Source organism: Glossina fuscipes, unplaced genomic scaffold (genome assembly GCF_014805625.2).
Source record: "Glossina fuscipes isolate IAEA_lab_2018 unplaced genomic scaffold, Yale_Gfus_2 2, whole genome shotgun sequence".
Lineage (NCBI taxonomy): Eukaryota > Metazoa > Arthropoda > Insecta > Diptera > Glossinidae > Glossina > Glossina fuscipes.
Genome location: NW_023998416.1, coordinates 30,499,873 through 30,526,512, shown reverse-complemented (window position 1 = coordinate 30,526,512; position 26,640 = coordinate 30,499,873). Strand labels below are relative to the sequence as shown.

General features: G+C 33.2%; 7 protein-coding genes across 9 annotated transcripts; 4 read left to right on the top strand and 3 right to left on the bottom strand.

Moving 5' to 3' along the window:
- Nucleotides 1-365: 365 nt before the first annotated feature.
- On the top strand, nt 366-5,090 carry LOC119633687 (dynamin-1-like protein). The gene is made up of 7 exons (XM_038027367.1): nt 366-918; nt 1,643-1,787; nt 1,858-2,974; nt 3,031-3,358; nt 3,421-3,646; nt 3,708-3,919; nt 3,975-5,090. The coding sequence occupies exons 1-7, from the start codon at nt 817-819 to the stop codon at nt 4,029-4,031; spliced, it is 2,187 nt and encodes a 728-aa protein (XP_037883295.1). The 5' UTR covers nt 366-816; the 3' UTR covers nt 4,032-5,090.
- Nucleotides 5,091-5,154: 64 nt separating this feature from the next.
- Nucleotides 5,155-6,316, bottom strand: LOC119633688 (actin-related protein 2/3 complex subunit 5-C). Its single transcript, XM_038027369.1, has 2 exons — nt 5,910-6,316; nt 5,155-5,851 (listed from the first exon to the last, which is right to left on the bottom strand). Exons 1-2 carry the CDS (start codon nt 6,117-6,119, stop codon nt 5,609-5,611), a joined length of 453 nt encoding a protein of 150 aa, XP_037883297.1. The 5' UTR covers nt 6,120-6,316; the 3' UTR covers nt 5,155-5,608.
- A 177-nt stretch (nt 6,317-6,493) lies between these two features.
- On the top strand, nt 6,494-7,746 carry LOC119633532 (probable NADH dehydrogenase [ubiquinone] 1 alpha subcomplex subunit 12). The gene is made up of 5 exons (XM_038027133.1): nt 6,494-6,587; nt 6,662-6,761; nt 6,825-7,002; nt 7,067-7,151; nt 7,548-7,746. Exons 2-5 carry the CDS (start codon nt 6,667-6,669, stop codon nt 7,607-7,609), a joined length of 420 nt encoding a protein of 139 aa, XP_037883061.1. The 5' UTR covers nt 6,494-6,587; nt 6,662-6,666; the 3' UTR covers nt 7,610-7,746.
- A 107-nt stretch (nt 7,747-7,853) lies between these two features.
- Nucleotides 7,854-8,905, bottom strand: LOC119633531 (early boundary activity protein 2). Its single transcript, XM_038027132.1, has 2 exons — nt 8,135-8,905; nt 7,854-8,069 (listed from the first exon to the last, which is right to left on the bottom strand). Exons 1-2 carry the CDS (start codon nt 8,706-8,708, stop codon nt 7,870-7,872), a joined length of 774 nt encoding a protein of 257 aa, XP_037883060.1. The 5' UTR covers nt 8,709-8,905; the 3' UTR covers nt 7,854-7,869.
- An 8,300-nt stretch (nt 8,906-17,205) lies between these two features.
- LOC119633341 (protein insensitive) lies at nt 17,206-19,414 on the top strand. Its single transcript, XM_038026849.1, has 3 exons — nt 17,206-17,347; nt 17,452-17,830; nt 17,896-19,414. Exons 2-3 carry the CDS (start codon nt 17,816-17,818, stop codon nt 19,267-19,269), a joined length of 1,389 nt encoding a protein of 462 aa, XP_037882777.1. The 5' UTR covers nt 17,206-17,347; nt 17,452-17,815; the 3' UTR covers nt 19,270-19,414.
- A 446-nt stretch (nt 19,415-19,860) lies between these two features.
- LOC119633975 lies at nt 19,861-22,725 on the top strand. 3 transcript variants are annotated; one of them, XM_038027850.1, is made up of 5 exons: nt 19,861-20,079; nt 20,168-20,245; nt 20,560-20,934; nt 21,009-21,321; nt 21,378-21,653. In XM_038027850.1, the coding sequence occupies exons 2-5, from the start codon at nt 20,187-20,189 to the stop codon at nt 21,651-21,653; spliced, it is 1,023 nt and encodes a 340-aa protein (XP_037883778.1). In that variant the 5' UTR covers nt 19,861-20,079; nt 20,168-20,186. The 3 variants fall into 3 exon arrangements, with proteins under 3 accessions (XP_037883778.1, XP_037883780.1, XP_037883779.1); XM_038027852.1 differs by lacking the exon at nt 19,861-20,079 and having other exon boundaries at nt 20,187-20,245; nt 20,560-20,741; nt 20,811-20,934; XM_038027851.1 differs by lacking the exon at nt 19,861-20,079 and having other exon boundaries at nt 20,187-20,245; nt 21,378-22,725.
- Nucleotides 22,726-24,133: 1,408 nt separating this feature from the next.
- On the bottom strand, nt 24,134-25,812 carry LOC119633711 (NADH dehydrogenase [ubiquinone] iron-sulfur protein 6, mitochondrial). Its single transcript, XM_038027404.1, has 3 exons — nt 25,589-25,812; nt 25,354-25,530; nt 24,134-24,301 (listed from the first exon to the last, which is right to left on the bottom strand). Exons 1-3 carry the CDS (start codon nt 25,724-25,726, stop codon nt 24,233-24,235), a joined length of 384 nt encoding a protein of 127 aa, XP_037883332.1. The 5' UTR covers nt 25,727-25,812; the 3' UTR covers nt 24,134-24,232.
- Between the last annotated feature and the right edge of the window lie 828 nt (nt 25,813-26,640).

Genomic DNA, 26,640 nt, shown 5'->3' with positions numbered 1-26,640 from the left:
CTTGAGTATTACTTTTCAATGATTGACAAATACTTCAGTACAAATAGAAGAAGCATTTTTCGCAAGTCAGTTTTTTTTTAGTAATTTTCTTGTTATTCTGTGGAATTATTATTATTAAAAAATAATTGAAGAGAGATAAAACAAAAGCAGCAATCTAAAATATTATACTAAATATACTTCCCTTCTAAGCTAATAATTAAGGAATATCTCGATATAACCCTATTCTTTGTTATTTTTTCCATTTTTTAAGGATTTAATCACTTTAGCTCCATAACAATATTAATTTTTTTTTATTTATTGGAACTTTTTTTTCTATATTAAATTTCTTTTTTCTTGCAGCTTTGTAAAATTTCATATAAAATAATTTTAAGGAAAAATTCTCCCCTTTGAACAATTAAATCGCTTTCCGAAGCATTTACATAAATAAAATTTTTAAAAATTGACGACACTGTTTTATAAAGAGATTACAGTATTCGCGTTTATACGAGAATTTTAGCAAAATTGAAAAGAAAAAGACTGTCTTCTGCAAATTGAATAATAATACAAATTACAGACTTTACAATATACTCAGTTTAGTTAAACAGCGTAAACAAATGTACATTAAAGTGAATTTTAAGAAATTAAATAAAGCACCTTTAAAATAACGCTGAATGCTAACTAATCGTGTACAGGATATCTTAGTAATTGCAGCCTAAAATATATATATAGACGGCGTGAAAACAAGAATAAATAAAAGAAAATACAGTCTATTGTCATAAATTATTAATGAAAGTTTGATTGTGTTCAAAGGAAAATATTAGTCAGAATTAAAAGAAAATGGAGGCTCTAATACCGGTGATTAATAAATTACAAGACGTTTTTAATACTGTTGGTTCGGACTCTATACAATTGCCACAAATCGTGGTTTTGGGTAGTCAGGTAAGTGTCACAGCAAAGGAATATATAATGCTACCGAAGGAATTAGAATGCATTTCTTATATAACAACAGGCACTTTTCTCCCTAATAATCTAAATATACTAATAACGGGATTTCAGGTTTATGTAATAACTTTTCAATTGTTTTGATTTTTATCCGAGCTGGCGCAAACAAAATACATAAAAGAAAAAAATCAATATTTCCCTATACAGCTAGAAAACGATTTTTGTGACAAACCCAATTGTATACGCGCTGTAAATGCGAAGCAGCAATAAATGGGCACATATATGAACAGTGCAACGAACATATATGTGCCTTGCGTGTGCTAGAAAAAGGAATATGTTCAGTTCTTTACCCCTTTTTTTCTTTTTAACAAAAAGAGAAACAAATAAAATCAACAAACATTTGGTAGGAATTTTTGCATACATCAAGCCGGCTACTTTTTGCGCTTATTGAGATCATGTTTTACAGATGTTCCTAATTATTCGCGATTCGGTTATGTTGGCGGTTAATTCGAGTGAATATATATTTTTTTTATTTAAAGCATTTCTTTCTCCAAGAGTCTTGATATGAAAAATTAATTTTAAGTGCCTTAACTTCTTTCTTGATCTTCAAGGCTCCTTTGGTACATTTATGCTTACTTTTATTTCATTTTTCATTAGATGCATTATTAGTTAAAATTGTTATCGAAAAAGGTTTCCATTTTCTTTATATCTTTTTCAACAGAGTTCAGGCAAAAGTTCAGTTCTCGAAAGTTTAGTAGGACGTTCGTTTTTACCACGCGGCACCGGCATCGTTACTAGATGTCCCTTAATCTTACAATTAATTCACTGTCCGTTGGAAGATCGTGAGCATCGTTCTGCTGAAAATGGTGAGAGAACAAAGTTGACTTAATAGCCATTGAAGAATAAATAGTGAATTCATTTAATTAATAACATTAGGAACTATGAATGCCCAAGAATGGGGTCGATTTTTGCATACCAAAAAGATTTTCACCGATTTCAACGACATCCGCCAGGAGATCGAAGAGGAAACCGAACGAAAGGCTGGCAACAACAAAGGTATCTGTAGCGAAGCAATCAATTTGAAAATATTTTCAACAAGCGTCGTTAATCTGACATTAGTAGACTTGCCGGGTATAACTAAAGTGCCAGTGGGTGATCAACCTGATGATATTGAAACCCAAATAAAAGAATTAGTTTTAAAATACATTGAAAATCCAAATTCAATTATTTTAGCGGTAACGGCAGCCAATACAGATATGGCTACTAGCGAAGCTCTGAAATTAGCCAAAGATGTTGATCCAGATGGTCGTCGAACATTAGCTGTGGTAACCAAACTCGATTTAATGGATGCCGGTACAGATGCAATTGATATATTATGTGGGCGAGTTATCCCTGTTAAGTTGGGCATTATCGGTGTAATGAATCGGTCTCAACAAGATATTAAAGATAACAAAAATATAGAAGTACAATTGAAAGACGAAGAGGCATTCTTGCAACGCAAATATCCCACATTAGCCACACGCAACGGCACTCCGTATTTAGCAAAAACCTTAAATCGTTTGTTAATGCACCATATACGCGATTGCTTACCTGATCTAAAGACTCGCGTTAATGTGATGTCTTCACAGTTTCAATCGTTATTAAATTCGTACGGTGAAGATGTTATAGACAAAAGTCAAACTTTATTACAGATTATCACTAAATTTGCCAGTGCTTATTGCTCCACCATAGAAGGTACGGCACGTAATATCGAAACCACTGAACTATGCGGTGGAGCGCGCATTTGTTATATATTTCATGAAACTTTTGGACGCACATTAGATTCTATACATCCCTTAGCAGGACTAACTAAAATGGATATTCTAACAGCAATACGTAACGCAACCGGTCCGAGGCCAGCACTTTTCGTACCCGAAGTATCGTTTGAATTGTTAGTTAAGCGGCAGATACGTAGATTAGAAGAACCCTCGCTACGTTGTGTTGAATTAATTCATGAAGAAATGCAACGAATTGTTCAACATTGTGGCAATGAAGTTCAACAGGAAATGTTAAGGTTAGTATTTTATAGTTTATCTAACGCCGTCGTAACAAAATAAATTTTTTTCATAGATTTCCAAAATTACATGAAAAAATTGTTGACGTTGTTACACAGTTATTAAGACGGCGTTTGCCAGCCACTAATGTAATGGTGGAAAATCTAGTGGCCATTGAATTGGCTTACATAAATACTAAGCATCCCGATTTTCATAAAGATGCTGCCTTAGTACCTAGTCTACTAAAAGCTGATAACATGGTAGATACATATACAGCCCAAAATCCCAGACGCACTAACACACCAAGGGGAACCAACTCATCACCGCAAGTACTTTCAGCCCAAAACATACATAAGCAACAACAGCAACTTCAGCAAGAGCAACAAAATGATTCAATAGAGCAGGTTCAGGAAACTTGCCAGATATTATGTGCAACTGTTTCGTAATTACTTTTTCCCTTTTTTAGAACCATGTCAATGAGACACCTTTACATCCAAATAATTGGTTATCGAATATTTTGCCACCACATCAAAATATCCCAAGGGAAAGTATGGAGAGTTCAAATCAAAACACTCCAATTCACAATACATCGTCAAGTCCGGTAAAGCCAGTGAATCTCTTACCCGATGTACCGGCTACTCAAAGTTCCAGACGCTTAACTGATAAAGAGCAAAAAGATTGTGATGTAATTGGTAAATTTTATTTTAATTTGCATAAAAATGAACTTCTTAAACAAAGTTTTCTTTATTTTAGAGCGTCTCATCAAATCGTATTTCTACATTGTACGTAAATCTATACAAGATTCAGTACCAAAGGCTATTATGCATTTTCTAGTTAATTATGTTAAAGATAATTTGCAAAGTGAATTAGTTACTCATTTATATAAATCGGAAAAAGTTGAAACACTTCTTAATGAGTCAGATCATATTGCGATACGCAGAAAGGAGGCGGCCGATATGTTAAAGGTAATTAAATGAAATGTGCAGTTGCTTCAATAATAACTTTTTTGAATTTTTTTAGGCTTTAACTCGTTCTAATCATATCATCAGCGAAATCCGTGAAACTCATATGTGGTAAACTTAGCAGAAAGCTCTGCTCTTACTTAATGTTTATACTCCATTCTATTGCTGTCACGAATTTCAAATAGTGCTACATTTATCTTAAGAGCTCCCTGGCGCTTCAATTTTCACAACTATATGTGCTGTTATAGCAAACAAATGCATTTCTAAACAAATTTTTCCTAGCAACTGATTTTTTGTCACATCTTTTTTTACATTCGCTACTGTTCGGAGCCATGTTCAATTATCTTAAAATGTTCAGAATTTTCAATTAACTGGCGCGTTTGGACTTTCTTTGCACTTTTACCGATCATGAAACACTTGGAGAGGATAAATTAAATTCCATAAATCAAAGATTTTTTCCAAGCTAATTTCTTAAAAATATATCAATCTGTTTATTGGGCGTTTAAAAAAATAATCCTTAGAAATGTCATTTTATGTTAACAAAATTTCTTTTCAAACTTTCCCAATTCCAAAATGCAGATTAAGAAAGTACGTTTTGAATTTAAAAAGAAAAAAACATCTTAGATTTAAAAAATTTGAAAGAAGGGCTTTGATATCATATTGAAAAATCTCTGCCATTATCAGAATTTCGAACATTATTTCTCCAAAGATCTTTACCGAAAGAGTTTTTCGAAGCATTAAATAACCTCCTGTTTGATTCCAATTAATTACCGCAGCGTTGCAGTCATTGACAGTCGTAAACATGTAAAACATATTTTATTATAATTAAATTTAACTTCGTTTTTCATAACAGATTTTTTTATTTATCCTAAAGTTCCTTTTAAACCACGTCTGTTTTTTTCATGCTTGCATAGAGTTAACTGTTAACTGTTTAGCACGCTCACATACGGTTTTGTTTATTGAAAAATTATACGATCATAGGTCATGCTAAACAAATGCCAACTAGTGTTTAGAATAATTGAAAAAATAAAGACACAATCAAATATTTAAAAAACATCTAAATTTCATTACAAAAACTATCTTCCAATGGGACAAGACATTTTTATCACCCGTTAGACATTAGTTTTCATGCCATTGATATTACAATTACTATACTTTAATCGCAAATAGTTTGGTCGAAAATTGTGACAGATATTTGGTTCTTCTCGACTAGAGGAGTGTTACATGTACAAACGTTCTAAGTTGATCCGTCGTACATATTTTAAATACGCTTCAGAAATTTAAATTCACAAATAAAACTAATTAATTAATTAACATTTCCACAATTCACAATATAGATAAAATCAAAAGTTCCTCCGTCGACGTACCCTAAGCACCATTCTAAGACATTACGCATGTACATATTAAGGTTATTTAAAAATTCATTCAAAAATGCGTTTCCAACGCCGCAATGCAGCAAAATAATATCCAATAGTATCTAACATTTGCGTAAAAACAAATATAATTTCCGGGATGTTTTATTAGAAGGAGGAAGATGTTTGTTTTAATTTTTGTATATAAACATGTATAAAGTAATTTTTCTAAAGATTTCAAACCGGTTGTTGGCTTAGATAACATTTGCAAGACTCTTAAAGAATAACTTTCTATCGAAACTTTATAAATACGTAAATTTATAATTACTCAAGAGGATATCTAAGCACGATTTCTATCGGACAGTACACGAACAATACAACCTACCCCCCCTTTGGCAAATACTTTCTCATGCCATTGCAGCAAGTGACCGCTAGAACCTTCCGAAGGTATTTCAAATCCACGATATATGTACTTCATTAAAACATCTAAAAGATCGTTTTGTTCTAAAGCTTCAACAGCTTGGTCAATTTGCGACGATTTTATAGAGAGCAGTACATTTATTGTTAAAGTGAGGGCGTGGTCCTGCAAAAATACATTATCATTAATTACAACTTGCACGCCATTTACTTGTAAAACTAACCTTAACATGCTGTTGCTTGCATCGCAATGGGGCATTTTGCAAAACCGTAATTAAAGCTTCTACGGATTTGCCTTGAGTCAGCAAAGCAGTAATTTCATTTTCATCAGGACCCGAAACAGCGGTGTCTGCTTCGTCTTCTTTAAAGTTATCCTCATTGTATTGATCAACATCGATTTTCCGGAATGCCGAACTAGAAGTATTTTTTGCCATCTCTCACATAAAATATTTTTATTTCTTTAATATAAATGAATCACTATAGCAATTCACAAAATCTGTAAACATTTGTTTCTTCTTCTTCTAAGGTGAATCAGAAAATCACCAACAGATGATTTACTGAGTCGACTCAAAACGGTTCATTGTACGCACGAAATTTTTGGTTTGAACTTTAATAAAATTGGCTTAATACATGCTTGCGTGTTATCAAATGTCCCAGGTAACGTAAAATTTACTTCTAAAACTTTGTTAATTGTCCTCATTATTAATATTAACAGCCCTTTGTGAAAAAATATGGTATAATTATAAAATCATTGCCGGATCTCTTATAAAATGTAATGTCGAAAAGTTGTGGCAACTCGGCGAGTTTTTGTGGTTTCTGTTTTGCCTTTTAAATAGTTTCCCTTATTACCAACTGTCAACAACAGCTGTTCTGATTTAACAATATTTTCTTTAACTGCTAAGGTTTGGTGCTTTTTTTACTATTTTTAATTTCAAATTTTTTAAAAGATGTATTTTTGAATCAATGGGTCTTTTAGGGAAGATGTCGAAATATTTTGGGTTCAATCGCCTAGTTAAACTATACGACATTATACGTCAAAATGGTGGGATAAAAAAAACCTACTTAAAATTGTATCGGTAAGTCGCAATCGCTCTAGCAAATTATATAAGTTTTTAATTGCATTTTGTATATCTTTTAAGGAACGACGACTTGAAACTAGGTTGTTTAATAGGCACTGATAAGTACGGCAATAAATATTATGAGAATCCTTATTACTTTTATGGACGAAATCGCTGGGTAGAATTTTCCGAACATGTACATATGGATTATGATGGCTCACAAATACCAGCTGAATGGTTTGGATGGATGCACTATAAGGTTTGAAAATTATATATTTTTATAAAAATGTTTGCTAAATCTGAATTATACTTGCCTTCAATAGACGGACATACCGCCAATCCGCGATGGCAAACGTCCCAAATATAAATGGATGGCTGACCATAGTGAAAATCTATCTGGAACAAAAGGTAAATAACACCAAACTAACTAATATTTTATTTTTAATTATTTCGTTTTGCTTTTTATTGGAGCTATTGGCGCGTAAACAAGTCGATAAAAAAGTTTCGAACGACTCGAAATTCCATAGAACTTTATCGGTTTTTAACTTAGTATACTATTTTAACCTTTCTAGCGATTTTCGATGTTAATTACAAATCCTTTTGAAATAATTTTCAAAGTCTAATGAAGTTACGCCCTCGTTACAAAATTCATTAATACGATTTTCTTTTCGTTTATTATTAAATTTATTTTGCACACAATTGCTATCGTGCCCCTCATTTTTTTAAAATGATATTATTCGCTTCTCCTTCTTTTGTTGTTTGTTTGTTAATTACATCGAATTTGTTATTTTTTTTTATTTGCAGAACAGTATATGCCCTACACTACGACAAAGCCGAAAATAGAAGCTTGGAGTCCAAAAAAATAAGATAGCGAATAGCATGATACGTTTTGTATTAAACTAAAATTGTTGTTAAAAAATTAATTGAACGGAATGTAACAACAATGTATTTTGATCGACGTTTTAAATCTTAAATTAAAAAAGAATAAATTTCTTTAAGGAAAATCTGCTTTACGTACACGATCATGCACTTGACGAGAACTGACAATATTGAGAAGTTAAAAATTAATTATTAGCTGAGCTACAAAATGTTTACAAACATATATAAAATAAATAGAAATTTGACATTAAATCGTTTGATTCTTTTTAGACTGACGCTTGTACTTCCTAGCTGTATCTGAACATTTAGTAGTAATAGCTGCCCGAACCACGCGTTCATTACAAGAGCATTTCGCTTGTACAATAGAAATAACGTCGGCCACTTTATCGGGGTCTAGCTGCGATTTAGGTGGCCGTTGGCGACCATGAAATGCTGGTGAAGGTTTACCTTAAATATTCAAATATATAAATAAGTTAGCATTTTAAAATCGATAAGAAATTCAATGATATTACCAGTCAAGGTGTGCGTAGCTAATTCATCGTCGGAAAAGATGAATCCCAACAATTGACGAGTAGCGGAAGCAGCTGAACTCCATAGAATTGTATCGAAAAGTTTTGCCGGAATGCGCGTATCATAATTGCCGATTATAACCATTTCAACGCCATCATCATCTACCGTTCGCATAGGATATTCATCACTACAGCTATTTTCACTGTCACTGTCATTCTTTATAGCATTCATATCCTGATTTGCACAAACGTTATTTGCATCACTTCTATCAGAAGATTCGTTTATTGTGTCCAAAGGCGGTGTTACGGCAAGCGACGATACACCCGAAGAACTACCTTGCTCTGAAGAGCAGTAGTTTAGTTTCCTGAAGCCCTCACACCTTCGAACCAGGCCTTCTAGTGCCTCATCCAGCTTCTGTTGTTCGGATAATTCATCCATCATAATAAGGCTAGAATTCAATTCGTCGACAACTTTCATGCGGACTCTAAGAGGACTCTCTAGACTGAATATAGGATTCCAAGCGGCAAAAGCCCGATGACCACTTGTAACCAAATCTTCTTCACTTGTCTTACTCATTTTAATGTAAATATTGTGTATTTGCTTTAATCTTTCTTAAGCAACTGTCGAATATGCGAAGATTAAGAGACGATCAACTGTTTAACACTTCTCTAACTTGACTGACTTAGGTCATAACAGCACTGCTACGATTATATACCCATTTTGAACGTGTTTAATACGCCTTTATCTTTACCTGAATACAGTACAATACGATTGGTTAAGAAATGTCGTTTTATGATACACTTGAAGCTAACAATGTAATTTTCTTAAAAACGGTTGATTATTACCTCAAAAAGTGCTCAAAGGGAAAATTATGCAAAATACTGTAAACCGATTCAAATAATAACTATATGCAAACATCTGCCAAAAGAGCAATAAATAAATGAGCCCAAAATTCGTTTGCAGCCGCCAACGGCAAAGCAATGGCAAATTTATAATTGCTGACGAATTCATTTATGCCCTCAAAGAAAATTATTGATTTCGATTATTCTTCTAAGTCAGGACTTCTCATTAGTTTACTTGTTACAGTGTTACTTTTGCATATGTAAAGAAAAAAAGTTTCTATTGAAAAATGAGTTTCAAAATTTAATTGTAAAACCTCTCCGTTGACTTGATTTTAAAAATCAATAAAATGTTATTTAAAAAAAAAAATAAAAAAAAATAGGTTTCTTGCACTGATTGATATTAGCTACATAAATATATGAAGCATATTCCAAGCCAAGAATAAATCGGTGATTATAGGCAAGAGTTATGTACAAAGTGGGTACATAGATTAATTTTATGTATTTTATTTGTTATATTAATAATAACATGATTCCTCGTTAGGATTAAATTTTCACATCGCTTAGAACTAGTCAACATTTGATCTCTAAAAATGTTCAAAGATGGTAATGGATCAATCATATTCTTTAAGTTCTAAGAATTACAGAATAAAATCACAAGCGGGTCAAAAATTTTCATCTGATTAATATAACATATATAAAACTTATATAATTTAACTAAGAAAATTATTTTCCATTTTTTTTGTAAAAACTTTTGCGGGTTATTTTGAGGAAAATTTGGATATTTGTAAAATTTTTATTTCAGGTATTTTCGCTTCACTTTTTGTTTTTCCAAAATCGAGGTCTTACAATCAATCTTAAGACCAAGTTACAGAGCAAATTTGGTGTTTGCCAAACTGTTTTTTGTAAATTATTGTATACAGGCCCTAGCAAAAATTTTAAATTCTCTGATGAAATTTTCCACAAAAAAACGATTTTTCGAACTTCGTAGCCCTTTTATAGGATCAAGTGACAGAAAATTTATTTTTATAATTTGGTGACGGCACCTTACAATATATTGGAAAAAAATTGAATGAGAAAAATGTTTAAAAAAATTGCCAGTATCATGGTACCCTATGGTTATCTTAATCTATACATTGCTTTTGCACTCTCTTATTATATCAATTGAATCTGAATCATATCCTCAGTCAATTTAGATATATCCGTCATATCTAGTGTTAATCCATAGAGCTTTGAGTTCGACCTACAGGTCGTAATTCTTGAGATAATTTGTTAAAACTTGGGACAATGCCATGTTTCAAACCAAGGCCAAAACATCGTGCTTCGAATTCAGTATTATAATAGATTACCCGGTTATACTATTTAGAAGAAACAATGCTTTCATTGAGCAAAATAATTGCTTTGTAAAAAACGATCCGAAGGGATTTGTGGCCGCTAACCACGCACAAGTCCGAGGCGCCTATTAACAAAACATTTATAACCCTCACGGAATTCTACAAATATCTATGCACATACATAACGTGTCACTTGATAACTTCATACAAGTCGCTACAATACTGTCAAGTCTGGAACATCTGAAAATAAGATGTTCAGCAGTATCACATGATATAGCACGAATCATTTAATTGGGGTAACGCCTGGTTGATCGTATCCCCGCAAGCAGCCCGGCACCCAACAATTTAGCACTCAACCACTCCCATATAGCGTTACAGAAGGAGATTAACCGCCCCGCCTTAGAGAGGCCTTGAAAGAAGAGAAGAACGATTCAACCAGTTTTAGAGAGGCACTGAAGGAGATCATCCAATTACAAAATCCGGAAGTTATAAACCAAATATTTAGCCGAGAGAAAGTGTGAAGTTGAATATGCCTGCATCACCAACCTGAAGGAATACAATGAAAGATATCAATACAAAAAGACTTCCACAAGAAGCCCGAATCACCGAATTGTATTTACTATCATTACTGTGAAAAGAGCATTTTTCCACAAACCCCCCGCGCCCAGTATCGGTATTCTACTCCCAAGCCCATATTAAACTTTGCTTGCTTTCTATTTCGTTTTTCAGTACATTATTGGTGAAACTCCAATGGAGAAGTCAATTGCAAACCTAAGCATATTCTCTAAGATTAGTTGTTGTTAATTCAAATCTAGGATTATGACGTAAGCGAAGGCAAAATTGGCTAGGATTTGCCGACGTTAATACTAGAAACAAAATCACTTTTCAGTGGGTTTCACCATTTATTTTCAAACATTAATTGCAAATGGTTGATCCTAACCAAATGGTCATTTTCATCTACTGTCCTTGTATGTTCTGTAATGATGAAAGATATGAAAATCATTTCATTTCTAAGCTGCACCAGTAGCCCTAGCAGCAGGCAGTAGCGCTTTTAACATTCAATGAATTTTTTAAAGCACGTCACAGTGGAAGTAGAACCAGTTATATAATCCATAAGGTCCAAAATGATACCTGAATTGGCAAATAACTTATGTCGGCTAGGGATAGATACAAAAGTCCCTATGTTCGAATGTAAACACTTGCTACAATAAAATTCGTAGAAATTCCGCTCTCTGGCGACTAGAAACGTGAAGAGAGATAAAAAAATACTTTCTAAAACTCAAAATCATTATGAAATTTTCGATAAGTCCGTCAATAAACAGTAAATCCATAAATTGTAAATGACTTGCAGCCGTCTGTTATGAACCGTTTAAATACGTGGGTTTTCCCACTTAAACATTTATTCGTTTTATGGCCAAAAAAAAAAAAAAATTGCTTAAATTAGACTACACTCAACAAAACAAAGAAAAAGATGACCTTGTTAGTTATCGCAATAAATGTTAAAGACAATGAAATTCAAAAAAAAAATTATTAATTTCGGTTTTTTATGCCCTACACAAGAATGGCGATCAGTTAAAATTGCGATATTATCCCCGAGGTCCAAACATGTACACTATACATCTCTTGAAGAGCGTAAAATTTGTAGTCCGCTTATTTGATGTTGCTATCACATCACTCAATAAATTCGTGGGATGACATGTAAATGTCGCAACTATTGACGAGTCCATACAATATTTAGATAGTATTAACCTTCAAACGAAATATATGGAAATATCATGACACGCACAAGGTACAAGTTTTAGCGACGTTAACGTTACTTCAGCAAAACAATGGGAAAATGTGGATTTGATGTGCAGGATCGCATAAACTACTGTGACTTGTAAACCAATTGTTGAAATGTTTTCAAATCTTCACACATTTCGTTTGAAACTAGATAACTGTCTAAAAATTATGCGGATTCAACAATAATAATCCTATGTATGTCATGTATGTACGAACTTACTGAATAAGTAATCGAATCAAAATACTTACTACCAACATACTTATGTAATGGCTAAGCTTCTAGATGGCGCTGAACCACAAGCGAAAATTGTAATGTACAGTTTAAAGTAGAAATTGATCTAAAATCGAGAAGCCTGAAGTAGTTTATATCTATTATAGCACTGCCGGAAGGTAAAAAATTCGCATTAGTGACTACATAGCACACAGAAATGATATTCACTAGTTTGTGGCAATGGAACCATCGATTTGCCGTGCCTCTTTATGGCCAAAAAGAAGTAAAGCAAGAACTTGATACTATCGGCACTTGATACTAGACAGGCAGAGGGATTACACCTTCACCAGGCGATATTTTAACAAACTGAAAAGATGAAAAAAGTATTTGTATGTGTGTAATATCAAAACTTTTCGAGAGATGAGAGTTTCTTTTTAGAAGAAATTCGGTCAAAATCACACAAAAACTCTTATCGTAGATACCTGCAAAAATACTGAACCCGTCGTGATGGATTACAAGCTGATGCATCAGATGAACTACCTATTATCATATACGCAAAAGATTCTACTTTACAATCTACTTGTACTAGGAACTTAATTCTACAGTTCATATTGTTGTATACCGTTACATTTGAAGCTATAGGGCAAAACTAATCGTAATTAAGATACAGTGGGCAGAAAACTATGATTGACAGTTCATAAAATATATTGACCTTAAACTTTCTCTAAATATTATGCACTATCGTCTAAATGGTAAGTCGATCCGTTAAAATCGCAATTACATATATATTCGGCAATATTTGTATATTATTTTGAGATCCTTGAAATAAATATAATTTTTGTACATCTTGACGCTTACGGTCCTATAATACATAAATAACTACTAGAAACATTATAATGGGGCCCATATATCGACTTTCGAAAATAGGGCGTTATATGGTGAATGGTGGAAAAAGTGGTCCGTTCCGAAACATTTTCAATAGCGTTCGTCCTTGGGCCAAAACATGTGAGTGTAGTAAATGTCAAGAAAAACGAACGATCAGTCATATTTAAATCGATTCCGAAACTGATTCTAAATCGATCGGTATAATTAAAAGTTGGATCTATCTCAAGTCTGTCTGGGCAAACGGTGCAGGATATAAAAGCGCACAACTTAGTTGTCACATATTCATTGGAAATTTTTATGTTGCATCCTTCTGCAATATGTCAAAGCGTGGAGTAGTTAAAACAGCGGAACTGTTATACCAGACTTGATTTCGTTTATTCAAATAATGCATTCTTTAGAAAACTCAAATTTCACATAATAAAAATGCTTTCTGATGAGCTGCAAATAAAAATTTGAAGTTGATTTTTATGAAAGCCTTTGCTTCTTGCATTTACATCCATAGAAATGCAAGCATAGTTACTCTAACTCAACTGACACACTAATACACGCTTGCGTAGTTGGTCTTATTCACTTTTTTTCAAGCAGATGTTTAAATTGCTATTTGTGCAATGAGTACAAAGAAAAATCCTTACAACCCTCAATGGTTTAATGGATTCTATTCCACATATTTCAATTTAGATTTTTGTTTTCTCGTTTGTTCCCTTATTCTTAAACTTGTGCACCGTAAATACGCTTGGTGTAGCGGAACGTTCTTAGGCGGTCTATGTGCCCCAAGCAAATTAGTAAAAGTGTACACTTTGTGAATGTAAATAATACATCCCACGAAAATTTGTTTGTATAGGGCAAGAAAATTTCTGTATAAACACTTTTTAGTCAAATGTTTAGTTTAGATTTCTTTATTAGAGTTAAAAACAACAAAACGACGTAACAGATATGCTTCTAAATCGATTGGTTAAATTTCTAGAAGAAAGTCATGCCGCACTCGGCATTGTGCAAAAGCATTAATTCTCTGTTGAGAGAGCATCACGTATCTATTACAGGCTATAAAAACTAGTTTACAGTGCAAGCAGTTTAGCTTGTTGTTGTCCTTAAACTTGAAAATGTTCTGTGTTCAATAAATAAGGGGATTTTTTTCTTTTATATAAGCAATCACTAACAGGATGTCGCCTATATGTGTAAGACCGTCGGTGACCGTCAGAAAGCCGTGAAGAAAGGCAAAGAGATAGGGCGGCGGCCACAGTCGAAGAGATCTATGTCCAATCGGTTTGTCTCGATGGATGCGTATACCGTCTGAACCGTCACTGTAGCTATACTAAACCAAAGCAAGCTCCATCGCACTGAAATTCGATTCCGCAAAAATTGGCTTGGTAATCATGATTTCAACCTTTTCTGCTACGCTTAATGTAAACTTAATTTTTTTGTTTAGGGTAATTTTCCATTATATCTGAGGTAAATTGTAGGTAATCAGGTTTGCTGGCTTATAAATTGAAGAACTTCTTGCGTTTATTGGCAATGATTTTCGTCAAAGTCGCTTTAATGCTTTCTATTAGTTCAAAACGAGAAGTAGAAGTAGAAGGAATATAGTCGGCAGTATTGAGGTCGTATTAGGTGAAAACGATGGTTGTGGAAAATTTTTATTCGAACTTTATGAATAACTGCCAGCCGTACGTGCCCAAAGATTATCTTGCCTTAAATCTGAGTGTGTACTGCGGAAAGACTCGTTAAATAATAATCCGCATAAATTTTTTGACTCCTTGTAAATAAGACGAAAATTATTATAAAAAAGTTCCCCATACTTTTTGAATGCGGTATTATGCATTTCAGCAAGCAGCAAGGACTTGTTTTCTACAAATTTCCTTTCTGTCTTCAGGCAATGCATTCATTTTCTTTTATCTAATTTTTTTATATCTTCATTTTGACGGTATGTACAGTATCATTACTTGCATGTACTTTGATCACTTTTTTAGTGGAAAAAGGCATTTATTGAGAAAAATTGGTACAATATTGTTGACAAAAATGTTTGTCTTTGTTGCCATCTTTCTGGCAACATGACAATACTTTGTCGAAATATTATTTGATATTGATTTGACGGCGATCCTATCATTGGCATTGGCATATTGGAACTTCTTCAGCGTTATAAAGCCGCTGGCCAGCCAAGCCCTGCTACATGCAGCAGAATTTCTCATTCGTGCTGGAACAGTACATCTTTGCGAACCCTTGCGACATATGACCGAACGTTGTCGTACAAGAGGAAGTCTCGCAATGTATTTTCTTCGAAACTTTTTGATTCTCCAAGCCATTGATATCAAGATCGCTACTTTTAAACCGTTGAAATCAAAACCAGCAATTGGGCTTATGATGATGGAGCAACTTTAACATAAGTTTCTAAAAGAGTACGACGAGTTTCGACAGCTTCAAGTCTGCGTATATCGAAAATGCGATTTTATCCGTTCCATGATTAGCGGCTGTATACACTGAATAACTCAATAATACTAGATGGAACACTGTTGTTTTATGTAGAGAAAGGGGAACGAATTAACCGTTATGCACATTAATTAATACATCGCATTACTTTATCGTTTATCACCAATAGATGTCGTCCTTATTATATTTCGATCAGAATAAAAAATTTACATACATACGCTTACATAATTCACGCAGTTTCAATGATATTTATCGAAAGTAAGTGTAGTTAGCAAGCAAATACCCGACGGAATTGGGTTTTGATGAAAATACTCTAAACATGTCGTTTGTGCACGACAATGCAAGAGATAAACTCTAACAATACTTACGACAGTGCAATAGATAAATTGTAATAATTCTCAAGGGTGATGCTTTGATCAAAAATAAATCAATCTAGAATTCGTAAAAGGTGACTTATCATACAAGAAGCTGATCCCAATAGTCAAAAATTCCTAATAGATTCGTGCGTGTGATACGCGGCTTTTCAGTTTTAATAGTTACGGTGATTTTCGTGTATACGCGATGTAGGTTAAATGCTTATGACGCAGCATTTGTACAGGTTATTATCCTTAGGTGTTATTTTGCAGGTAGGTGTTGTGTCAGAGATCGCAGATCACTAAATACATATGCGTAAATGATACTTATAAGAGGCTGCTACATATGCTTGGTGATGGAGAATGGAGCGCATACGCACATTTACATTAAGTATTCGTAATTTGTTCATATTTGAAAATGTTGAATGTTTTTCATCTCAGTGCGCACATAAGAAAATTTAGTGTTTATCGTTATTAGTCATAACGGCTTATTTACTGATATTTCCATACTAATTGCATGGTTCTTGCTACCAAGAATGTGCAAGCTTTCGTTGGATTTGCAAAAAGAAAATATATATTATTGAAAATCAATGGCTTCTACCGAAAGAACACGGGGATAAATTTGTACTAAGTGATCATAGAACATTTCTGCCTTTCTTAATGGTACTTTCGATAAACCGTCAAAAGACATTAGTTTTCACACCCAAGCCAACAAGCAAAAAAATTCTCATTTCTTGCTTTTTAGTTATTATATTAAAAAGTATACGATTCTGCTCTGCTTTCTTATCTTCATTTTAAGAAGAAAACTTTTGTGAACAGTGAAGCGAGAATTTGGATTTGAAATTACTCAACGAAATGTTGGGAATCAGTTTCCAAAGAAAAAAGCATGAACATTCCATGCGTAGCCTTTCGTTACATTATAAAAAATTAGAAATTCACTTTTGGAATCTGATTAAAATCAAATTTTTCAAAGAGGCCCCTTTATGTAGTCAGAATTTAGGGTGCAAGAAACCAATGAAAGTAAGGGTAGTTTCTAACAAAGCTACTAACAAGTTAAAAAACAAGGAGTAGGAGCGCGTAAATTGCGCCAACAAATTAATTGAATTCCAATTGGTTGGCGAAAAGATCCTCAGATATATACATAAAATGTTGCCTAATTGAACAGAGAAAGGGGGAAAAAATTCGCGCCTGGCAGTGCTGTGTGTACGAAAGTAAAAAAAATATACATTTCTTTGTATAGTTGTTTGTTACTTTTGTAATCTAACAAAACAACAAACAATTGCTGGAAACAAAAACAACAATTTCTGTTATATTATTTCTCTATCTTTCGAAGCAAACATGCAACGATCTGAGCAGAAGAAAACATTTTGCGCGCATTTATACACAGGTAAGAGACGTTCAAACGTAACAACAAAGAACTAGGAAAAAACCCAAGTAAGATTAAATGGGAATGTTTCTTTAAAAACGTTTTGTATTCATTTCATTTTATAGTGAGAACAGCAACAAACAAACGCGATTGGTATTTTCCACCCTTACTGATCTAGCTGCAGACTTTCGCATGTTCATGCATGCATGTATGTATGTATGTGTAGGTGCAGATGTGTTAAAATGGAAATAGTAGGTAAAAAAGGGTATTAGGTAGAAAGACTTTATGGGCCCACATCAATGCATTACTTATATATAAATTTGCGTTCACAAAGAAAAGTAAAACAGTTTAGTTTCGTGGTGAACTACTTGCAGTTAACAGAAAATACGGAGAAAGAGAGTTTTAAAACACAACGTATATCAAATTGATTCCGTTTTGATTACGCTTGTATACTAGAATTAAAGGATCGTTAACTAAACAATAAATAAAATGGAAACGAAAATAGTAAGCATTTTAAGAAGACAGATTCGAATAAGTACTCATGTTAATTCATTCTCACTGTGTATTAGATAAACTCTGAAACGGTAATACATTCTACGGTGGGATCACCAAAAATTTTGCAAGGATCTTCACAAAATTATCAAAGAGTAATGGATGCAGGCGATCGTTATGAACGTCCAATTATGTTGAATGTGTGGACCCAAACTACTGCCGATGATTTCGGCTTTTTAAATGAAATCGAAACCAAAGGGCACCAGAGCCAAAAAGAAAAGGAACTGTTGGAAAAAATTCGCGTTCTAGAAGAAAGACTACGTGCGCATGCAGATCTATTGTTTCAAATACATGCAACATCTGAAAGAACTTCTGCTTTATTGGGGCAAAATATGCACACAATCAGTCAGAATGTAGCGTACCAAAACATGCAGTCATCGCTAGATGAAGGTGCAAGCCCATTACCGCCAAAAATTGTTAATGTAAACAACAACGTATCTACATCCTCAATTATAAATCCATTACACCAAGTTGGGCAATCAGCAGAAAGCTTTAAATACACAATTATAGCGGAAGGATCGCATGATGCGTGCGATGAACCAATTGAAATCCAATTGGCGGAAGATGATGGAGCCATTAATATGAATAATTCAGCTGATTCAGGGCGTTTAGAGATTTGTTTGATGCCTGAAGAAGCTGAAACCAAAACTGAGATGTCGGCGGCGACTTCTTCGAACATCAATGCAAATTCAGTTCAAGAAGTAACCACACCACCCATTTCACAACATAGTGAACACCATCTTATAAAACGACGCAAGCTTGCCGCAGAATTTCATGCTGACCATGATTTACCAGGAAATTCCAATTTTCTACTAAGCGAACACGGCAGGGTAACACCCGTTAATTCCAAAAATGGAAGCACTTCTGCGTCTGTCAATCGCCGCTTCGGCAACAATAGCTTGCTGAAAGTAGATCCTCAACAGTCCTCAACATCTCATGCAAATGACAATGGTTACATTAGAAATAATGATATTGAGCAAAAATATAATGCAGATAACATTATGGTATCAATTGGGCCCAATAACACTCGTATACCGGCCAACATTTACGAGACAGTAAATTGGACTTCGGCGTCAATGGCCACGCGCAAGCTTCTTATGACTATTTTTGATCGTCCTACTTTGGCGACTCATTCTATGACGGGAAAACCGTCACCCGCTTTTAAAGATCACGGCAAACCCCTTAAGCAAATGTTAAATCCTCTCATTATTCAGGATATTATATTCGCTGTAACCCGTAAATGCAACGTATCAGAGAAGGAAGTACGAACTGCTATTACTACAAAATGCGCTGATGAAAACAAAATGATGAAATTGCAAAAGAATAAGCTTGCTGCAATGCGCGATAGCAATAAGGAAAACATAGCCAAGCACATAAAACGAGAAAGATAAACAGTTTCTGCATATCAGAATAATACACCAAATATATATATTTTTTCTAAATTTTAAGGAAATATACTTTTGGGGCGCAAGTTAAAATTCTCGCATGCTTAAGACCAAATATCTACACTGAATAAATCCAAGTTAATCAAACTTCTCTGTGAATTACATTTTGTTAATAAATCTTTTTTTTTCTTATACTTTAATATTTACATACCTATGTTTGAATAAAATTGAATTACATAACCGAGTAATGTTTTTCCTATTTATTATGGATATTACTATTTATTAAACCAAATAAGAGACGTCGTTAGTTCGAAGATTTAACTAATAATTACAATCGTTTAACACTCATTTAATTAAAACATTGATACAATAATTCTTTTTTTGAATTTGATGAAAACGACCAAGCAGAACGGTTTTGTTTCATTTTGTACGTGATCTTTAAATGTACGAATAATTTGATTTATTCTTCTATGCGAGTAATCGCATACCTATAACATGAGCAGCATACAGGATCTTGGCAACACTGGCCAGTGTATATTTTGACATTTTCATTGTAAAAGAAAATAAAAGGAAATTTTTTTGGAAAAATCATGCGCAAATTATTTGTTAAAAAATTTTCCGACTCCGACCCGACCCGAAAACAACCTAAAGATTTATTGTGAAACTCTCAGAAAGCAAGAAAGCGATAGCTCTTTAACTTGCTCAACAACTTATACAAAACAGATTGGAATTGTCAAACGCAGTGGTTAGAAGCAAAGCAGCAGAGGTTGAGGAATAGAGAAAAAAGTTATTAAAATTTAAAGTTGAAAAGAATCCGTGAGAACTTGACTGAGTTGAAAGACACACAAACAATTTGGGGAAATTTCATTTATTTTTATTTGCGCTTTGTGTTTTATATCTGCAGGGAAATAAAAGACAACATCATGGATATATTGAAGAAAATGTTTCAACAAAACGAAGAGGAAGCCAAGCGTGACCGAGAGTAAGTAATAGAGTTCGTGAGTTTAACTTAATTAAAAACCAATAAGAACTTACCAGAGAAAAAAACGTTGCATAAAAAACTTAATTATGTATGTACATGTGTAAAAACACCATCATTTTGAGGTGACCAGCCCTAGAATTGTAAGATCAATAAGGTGACACAAGACACACAAGTGCATTGTAACAGGCAAAAGGACATAAATCATAAATTTATGGGAACTGCGCATTGACACTTCATAGGCATTAAATTTTTCTCACCACCCTACAGACAGAAGCATTCAATTTAAATTTTTGTACGTTTTTATATTTCTTTAGCGGCGCCCCAAACAAGGATGAATTTCGTAAACCTCAATGGTTCGAAGAAGCGGAAACGGATGATGAGTTGTTTGATGATGATCGCAAATTCGCATTCCAGGTTTTCACTAATCCTCTGGAATTGCAAAAGCATTTTGAAAGTCAAATGCAGCAAATTTTGGAAGCCATCAATGAACTTGAAAGTATGTATAGAACGAATAATTTTAGCATATGTATCATAACACAGCTTTGTTATATAACGTTGTCGGCAGATAATCGTATGCCCATTGAGAAAAATTTGAAGGAAGAGTATTTAAAACCGGGATTTGAAAGTAAAACTTTTAAAGAATTTGAAAAACAACAAAAACAATATTTTGATACCGATTTAGATGGGGAGTAAGTCACTTAAATATAATAATTTTCACTTGATTAAAAACTATACGTAAAACGATATATGAATATTATTTTAGGATATTTGCCGACCAGTTGCATTCATTGATTCAACGTTTTGCCAATGGGGAATATATGCAAGACAGTCCGCAAACTGCTCTGGACTCCACCACTAAAATTTTGCCACGTAATGACAAAAAAGCCATTCGTAAATCGAAGCCGAAACTAACAGACGAAGAGATAATTATGGGCCGCATTCATGGCACGCTAGATGATGGAAATGAGGAGCAACGCAAACGTATAAAACACCGTCGACCGGATTTTATGAATCCGATGTCTCCGGTAATACCGCGAGGCCCTTTTGCGGGTGGAGCTTTTGATGGACATTTTCAGGTATTTATTTTAGAATCTTACTAATTGACATAGTAAATATGTTAAAGAATTTTTAGGGCCCCAAAATGTTTAGTCAAAGTGTAATGACTAAAACTGTTCGAAAACCTGACGGCAGCTATGAAACAACAAAAATTACCCAAGATTCGCAGGGCAATAAAACGATTACAACCACACGTACTAAGGACGGTAAATCTGAGACCGTTACCACGTATGATGATGCCGTAGCATCTGCTGGAAAACGTAGTATTAAAGAATCTTCGGAAATTTACGAGGGCGAGCGTAATATTTATCTCTCAAAAGAAGGCTACGCCTTACCAAGAAATCTCTGGTGACCAGTAATGCAACTGAATAAAAATTTGCGAGTTTTCATTGAACAGCAAAACCAACGCAACGCAATTATCAAATATAAAAATTGTTTATTATATATCATAGCAGTCGTTACGGCTTTCGTCTTTAAGATTTCAGCTTCAGCAAAAGCAAACCATATTATTATTCTAGTTGATGTAACACGAGCAAAGATCATTATTCACGGTGTTCACGTCAATATTTTACTTTTCAAAAGCTTACGCATTTGGTGTTTTAGATGAACATCTTACTGAGTGATAAAAGGGCAATGATGGCAACGCTCGTTTTATTGTACTCTTAATGTGCATATTTTACCAGCTCCAAAATTAAAAAAATGGCCTCGCGAAAGGTGAACCGGTGAAATCATATAGTAAAAAAAAATCCTGGGTTACCAAAGAATGGTTGATTTGCTGGTCTACAGTGAATGGACAAAGGAAAAAGGGGATCATATGCAATACGTTATAAAACAAATATATATATATATATATTTTAACAAATTTTATATATCACATCACATTCAATTTCTTAAATCCCCAGCAAGAAAGGGGAAGGAAAAAAATTTCATATACATAAGTCATGAATTTTAGAATTTTTTCGACAACTTGGCAAACATTTGCTCAGAGTGGTAGCAGAAAATTGAAATGTTGAGTTCTTCAGCAAATTCAATATTTTGTTTAATCTTTTTAAAAACTGAGACGTCTTCCGCCCGCATATATTATTATACATGCATGCATGCGTATCTGTAAGATAATTATGTTGCATACAATTATTGTCTCATTATACAATGAAAAAGAAAGCTCATCTAAAATACTAAATGACCCGAAATACATGTTATTCATATTTAAATCAAGAAGGCGTATAAAAAAAAAATTAACATAAAAAAAATTCGAAATGAATGCAACTACTTCTTACTTAAGATTAAGGTTTTATTTTTTCAAATTAATATACAAATATTTTATAATTGGTGTTTTTTATTTTATCCCGTAAAATGAATCCAACATTAAGTTAATTGGATTTATTTGAAGTTATTAATTTTAATTTAATTTTAAATGAATTTTTAATTACAATTATTATTGACCCGAATGATGGGCATCAATAAATCACATATGTCTACGCATCTTTGTAATACTATTTGTTGTTGTTCTAATATAATTTTCGATAATTTCCTAATAAAGACGAAAATGAATGGCATAGCAAACATATAAATGTGATATTCGGGTTTTCAGATGTAAAATTTTGTACACTTTCGCTCTTTCCCGTCAAATAATTACCTATGATGATTTCCTTTTTCTAAATTCATATTAATAGCCGTAAGAATTATTTATTATCGTTTACACGATATGTATCGCTTATTTCTAAATCTTTTTTTCATTTGATAATGATGATGGTCGACCGGAGCGTGGCTGCCTTCAAGTATTTCACGCTAGTTTTTCTACCCATTTGAACAACTTCGATGGAATATTATCCCAAGACTCCTATTTAAAACGTAAATGTCGAATACACTCTTTGTTAGTTTTATACATACGTAGCAAAAAACGGAAAACGATATCGAAAGGCCGTAGGAGTTGAAACTGTTGAAATCAAAAAGTAGTAGGCACGAGCTTTCTTCAATTAAAGTGATAGTAGTGCGTTTCTCCTTTGAACCCAAACTTTAACAAAGAATATTTTTTAAGCGAAACTCTGCGCTGGTTTTCATCACACATTCCACCGATGTCGTTTTGCGATCACTCCAATCGCCCTAAAAAGGGGATGTGACCAAATACAGACGCTTATTGCAAGATGTGTACGTTTGGAAGAATCATAAACAGTTTGTATTGTATAAAAATTTCTATTGCCTTGAGATCCCTGTATTATGTTGAAATAGTTAGTTTAGCGAATTTTAGAGCGAAGAACGATCAATAAGTTCAAGGATAAATTAGAAAAAACATCGCTTTTTCGCAATGTTCGGATTTATTCACCCTACATTAATGACATACGCGGCATCTGCTTGGAAAACAGTACTCTCATGTCCAATTTTTCATGCGAAGCAGTGAATTCGCCGCTTTCTGATATCTTTAGGATTTCAGTTATCTCTTGTAACTTCCTTTTCGATTTTCGGATTTCATTTTTTGTCCTTTCTGGTGCAACTATTTCTTTTAGATGTCTACTGCGTTCAGTATAATCTCATCTAAAGTCAACTTATTTCCGATAAGTTGCTTTTTTCGATGGAGAATAGTTGTCAGAGCTTTTATGAGCGGTATTTTTATACCTTACACCTTACGCTTGTAAGGTATAACTTACACCTTACGCTTGTAAGGTATAACTTACACCTTACGCTTGTAAGGTATAATATATTAGTCTGAATGTATATAGCGCGATCATAATGTCTTGAGATAGACCCATGTTTCATTTGATGAAAAATGCGAATTTTTTTAAAGTCTTATTTTGGAGAATGATTACTTCGTTTAGTGCAATAAATAACATTTTATTTTTTTCATTTATTTTTCTCAATTTATTTTAGAGGTTATGGCATTTCTTTACCAAAACTTAACAATGGCTTGATATCTTATTCATATTAACACAGATTTTAATGATGCGCATCCTTTTTAACAAATCTCAAACCACAATAACCACAAGCATGAGCACCAGGCTTATCCTGAAATATATGTATAGTTGCAAAAAATAGTTATTACTATTCAATTAAATAAATGGTTAAATATTTCTTACAACTTAACTAATTAAGGATGCTTCTATCACCATCAGTGAATTATGGGACTCAAATACAGCAAAGCAATAAAGTTTTATTAAGCTGGGATCGAAATTTTTAATACTCACAACGTGTGTTGTGTACAATTCATTCATTTACTCAATATATAAATCGCGCGTCCTATATTTTATTTAAACTTTAAATTAGACGTTGTGGCATTTTGAGACCGCGACATACGAAGAAATGAAGAATAAATATTTTTTTCGCATTTGTGCAAGAGGCGATCTTGGTGGTATTCGAGTATAGTTTGACAAGTTCCCGAGAGAATTTTTTTTTTTGTAATTTCTATTAATTAATCTAAAACCAATCTTAAACGTACGAAAGACTATACTGCAAATAGCAAATAATTATATCATCAGAGCTTACGTTAATTATATGCATTTTGTGGCTATATAACGGATAAATTCCAGCAGTCTATGCGATGTATTTTATATTCCATATTGTAGATAAATAACGATAGTTTGTTTTCGTTCATTATACCTTACAACATTTGTGGTACAAGACTATAATAAGTTTGTGTGGATTTAGCAACGCGCAGAAGAACTTACTTTTGTACCAATTTTAAATTGGCTGTCTTTATGTCTGCGTTTTTTCCTTGAAAGTTGGTGCCCTATTGAAATGAAGTGGAATTTAATGGTGGGACTTCGTCCACTATAATGTTTTTGTTTGTTTTATGCTTGCATTGTCGGTAAACCCTAGAAGTTGCGTAAAATTACCGGAGAAAAAAAATATAGCCGTCAGTAAGAGTCTACCTGATAAATATTACTTCTTGATATTTGAGGCGTAAAATAACATAAATGAAATTTTAATGCAAGATCCTCCATCGAAATACTTTCTTGCAATGCTTATGTCGAATAAACTATTATTATGCAAAACTACAGTATTCCTTGTTGTTAAAGGATTCGCCTGCTTTGATATTAAATTTTATCATTCAAGCTTACCAAATTAATGTAAACCTTTGGATGTCCCAGAGGACCGTCGCCGCCATCGCAATACACCACACGCTCTTTGCATTCTTTGGGTGGAATTTCATTCACCAATTTAATGCCCCAATTCTCATTGACGTAACGCTTAGCATTTGTAAAGCGGACATTGCGATAATCATCTTCAGCAAATACCTGAAATTTAACGGTTATAAAATGTCCCTATTGTTTGCATAACAATGTCTAACTATACCTGGCCAGTGTGCGTCACCTTTTGCAAATCTGAATTTTGCGAATAATTACGCGCTAAACTAGAGCTTGCTTGAACGACCACTTTCTTGTTGCTGCGATTCAAAATTGGAAAATCACATATAATTTTGCGGCAAGCCATATTCCTTTCACAATAAAAATTACAAAAATATTCTTTTTCCTCTGATGCCTGTTTTCTTTTAAATGTCAAACATAGGGTTGCCAAATTTTGCGATGTTTATAACTCTGCGTTTGCTGCGTTTTTGAGTTCATTTGAAAATTATTGACTAGAATTTGCTACGTCTTTTAAGCAGAAATATATTTCAAAAGAATTTCTTAGAGAGTGTTTAAAAACTTACTATTTGTAATAGATCAAGACTGCTGTGTATTTTATTTGCATTAAACATTATTTACATATTTGTTTTTAAGAAGTTATATAAAAAAACAGAGTTTTTCATAATAAATTTAAATTAGCAAAAATTTCTAATAGATTGTTTATAATAATAATACAACTATTATATAATTACAATTCTTCTTTAATTTAATGTGTCTCGCGAGAACATGGAAATATTTGTAATATAAAGCATAATAGTGATTTTAATTGCAAAAAATAGCATAACTTTCTTTCTTATTCGATATTATTTTAAAATTATGAAAATATAAACTCATTTTAAGAGCGTACTCTTCTAAAAGATTTTTAACATTTAAAATGCAATTTTCTTTTAAATAAGCGGAAAAGCTAAAGAAATATTATTACTTGGAGTGTTGAGAACAACTATAGATATATATAGTGTTGGGAACAAATGTATATATATATACACATATATGTTCATTAAACAATCGCTATACGCTTTTTATCGAGGCTTTGAAGAACGATATTAAAAATTAGGTCGAGTGATAACATAAAATGCGCATATACACATGAAAATATATATATATATATATATATATATATACTTTACATACTGTCTAAAACATCACTCGACCTAATTTTAAATTTTCTTATTCAAAACGTTATTAAAACACCTGCAGCTTTTGCTTCATGAGCATACGTGC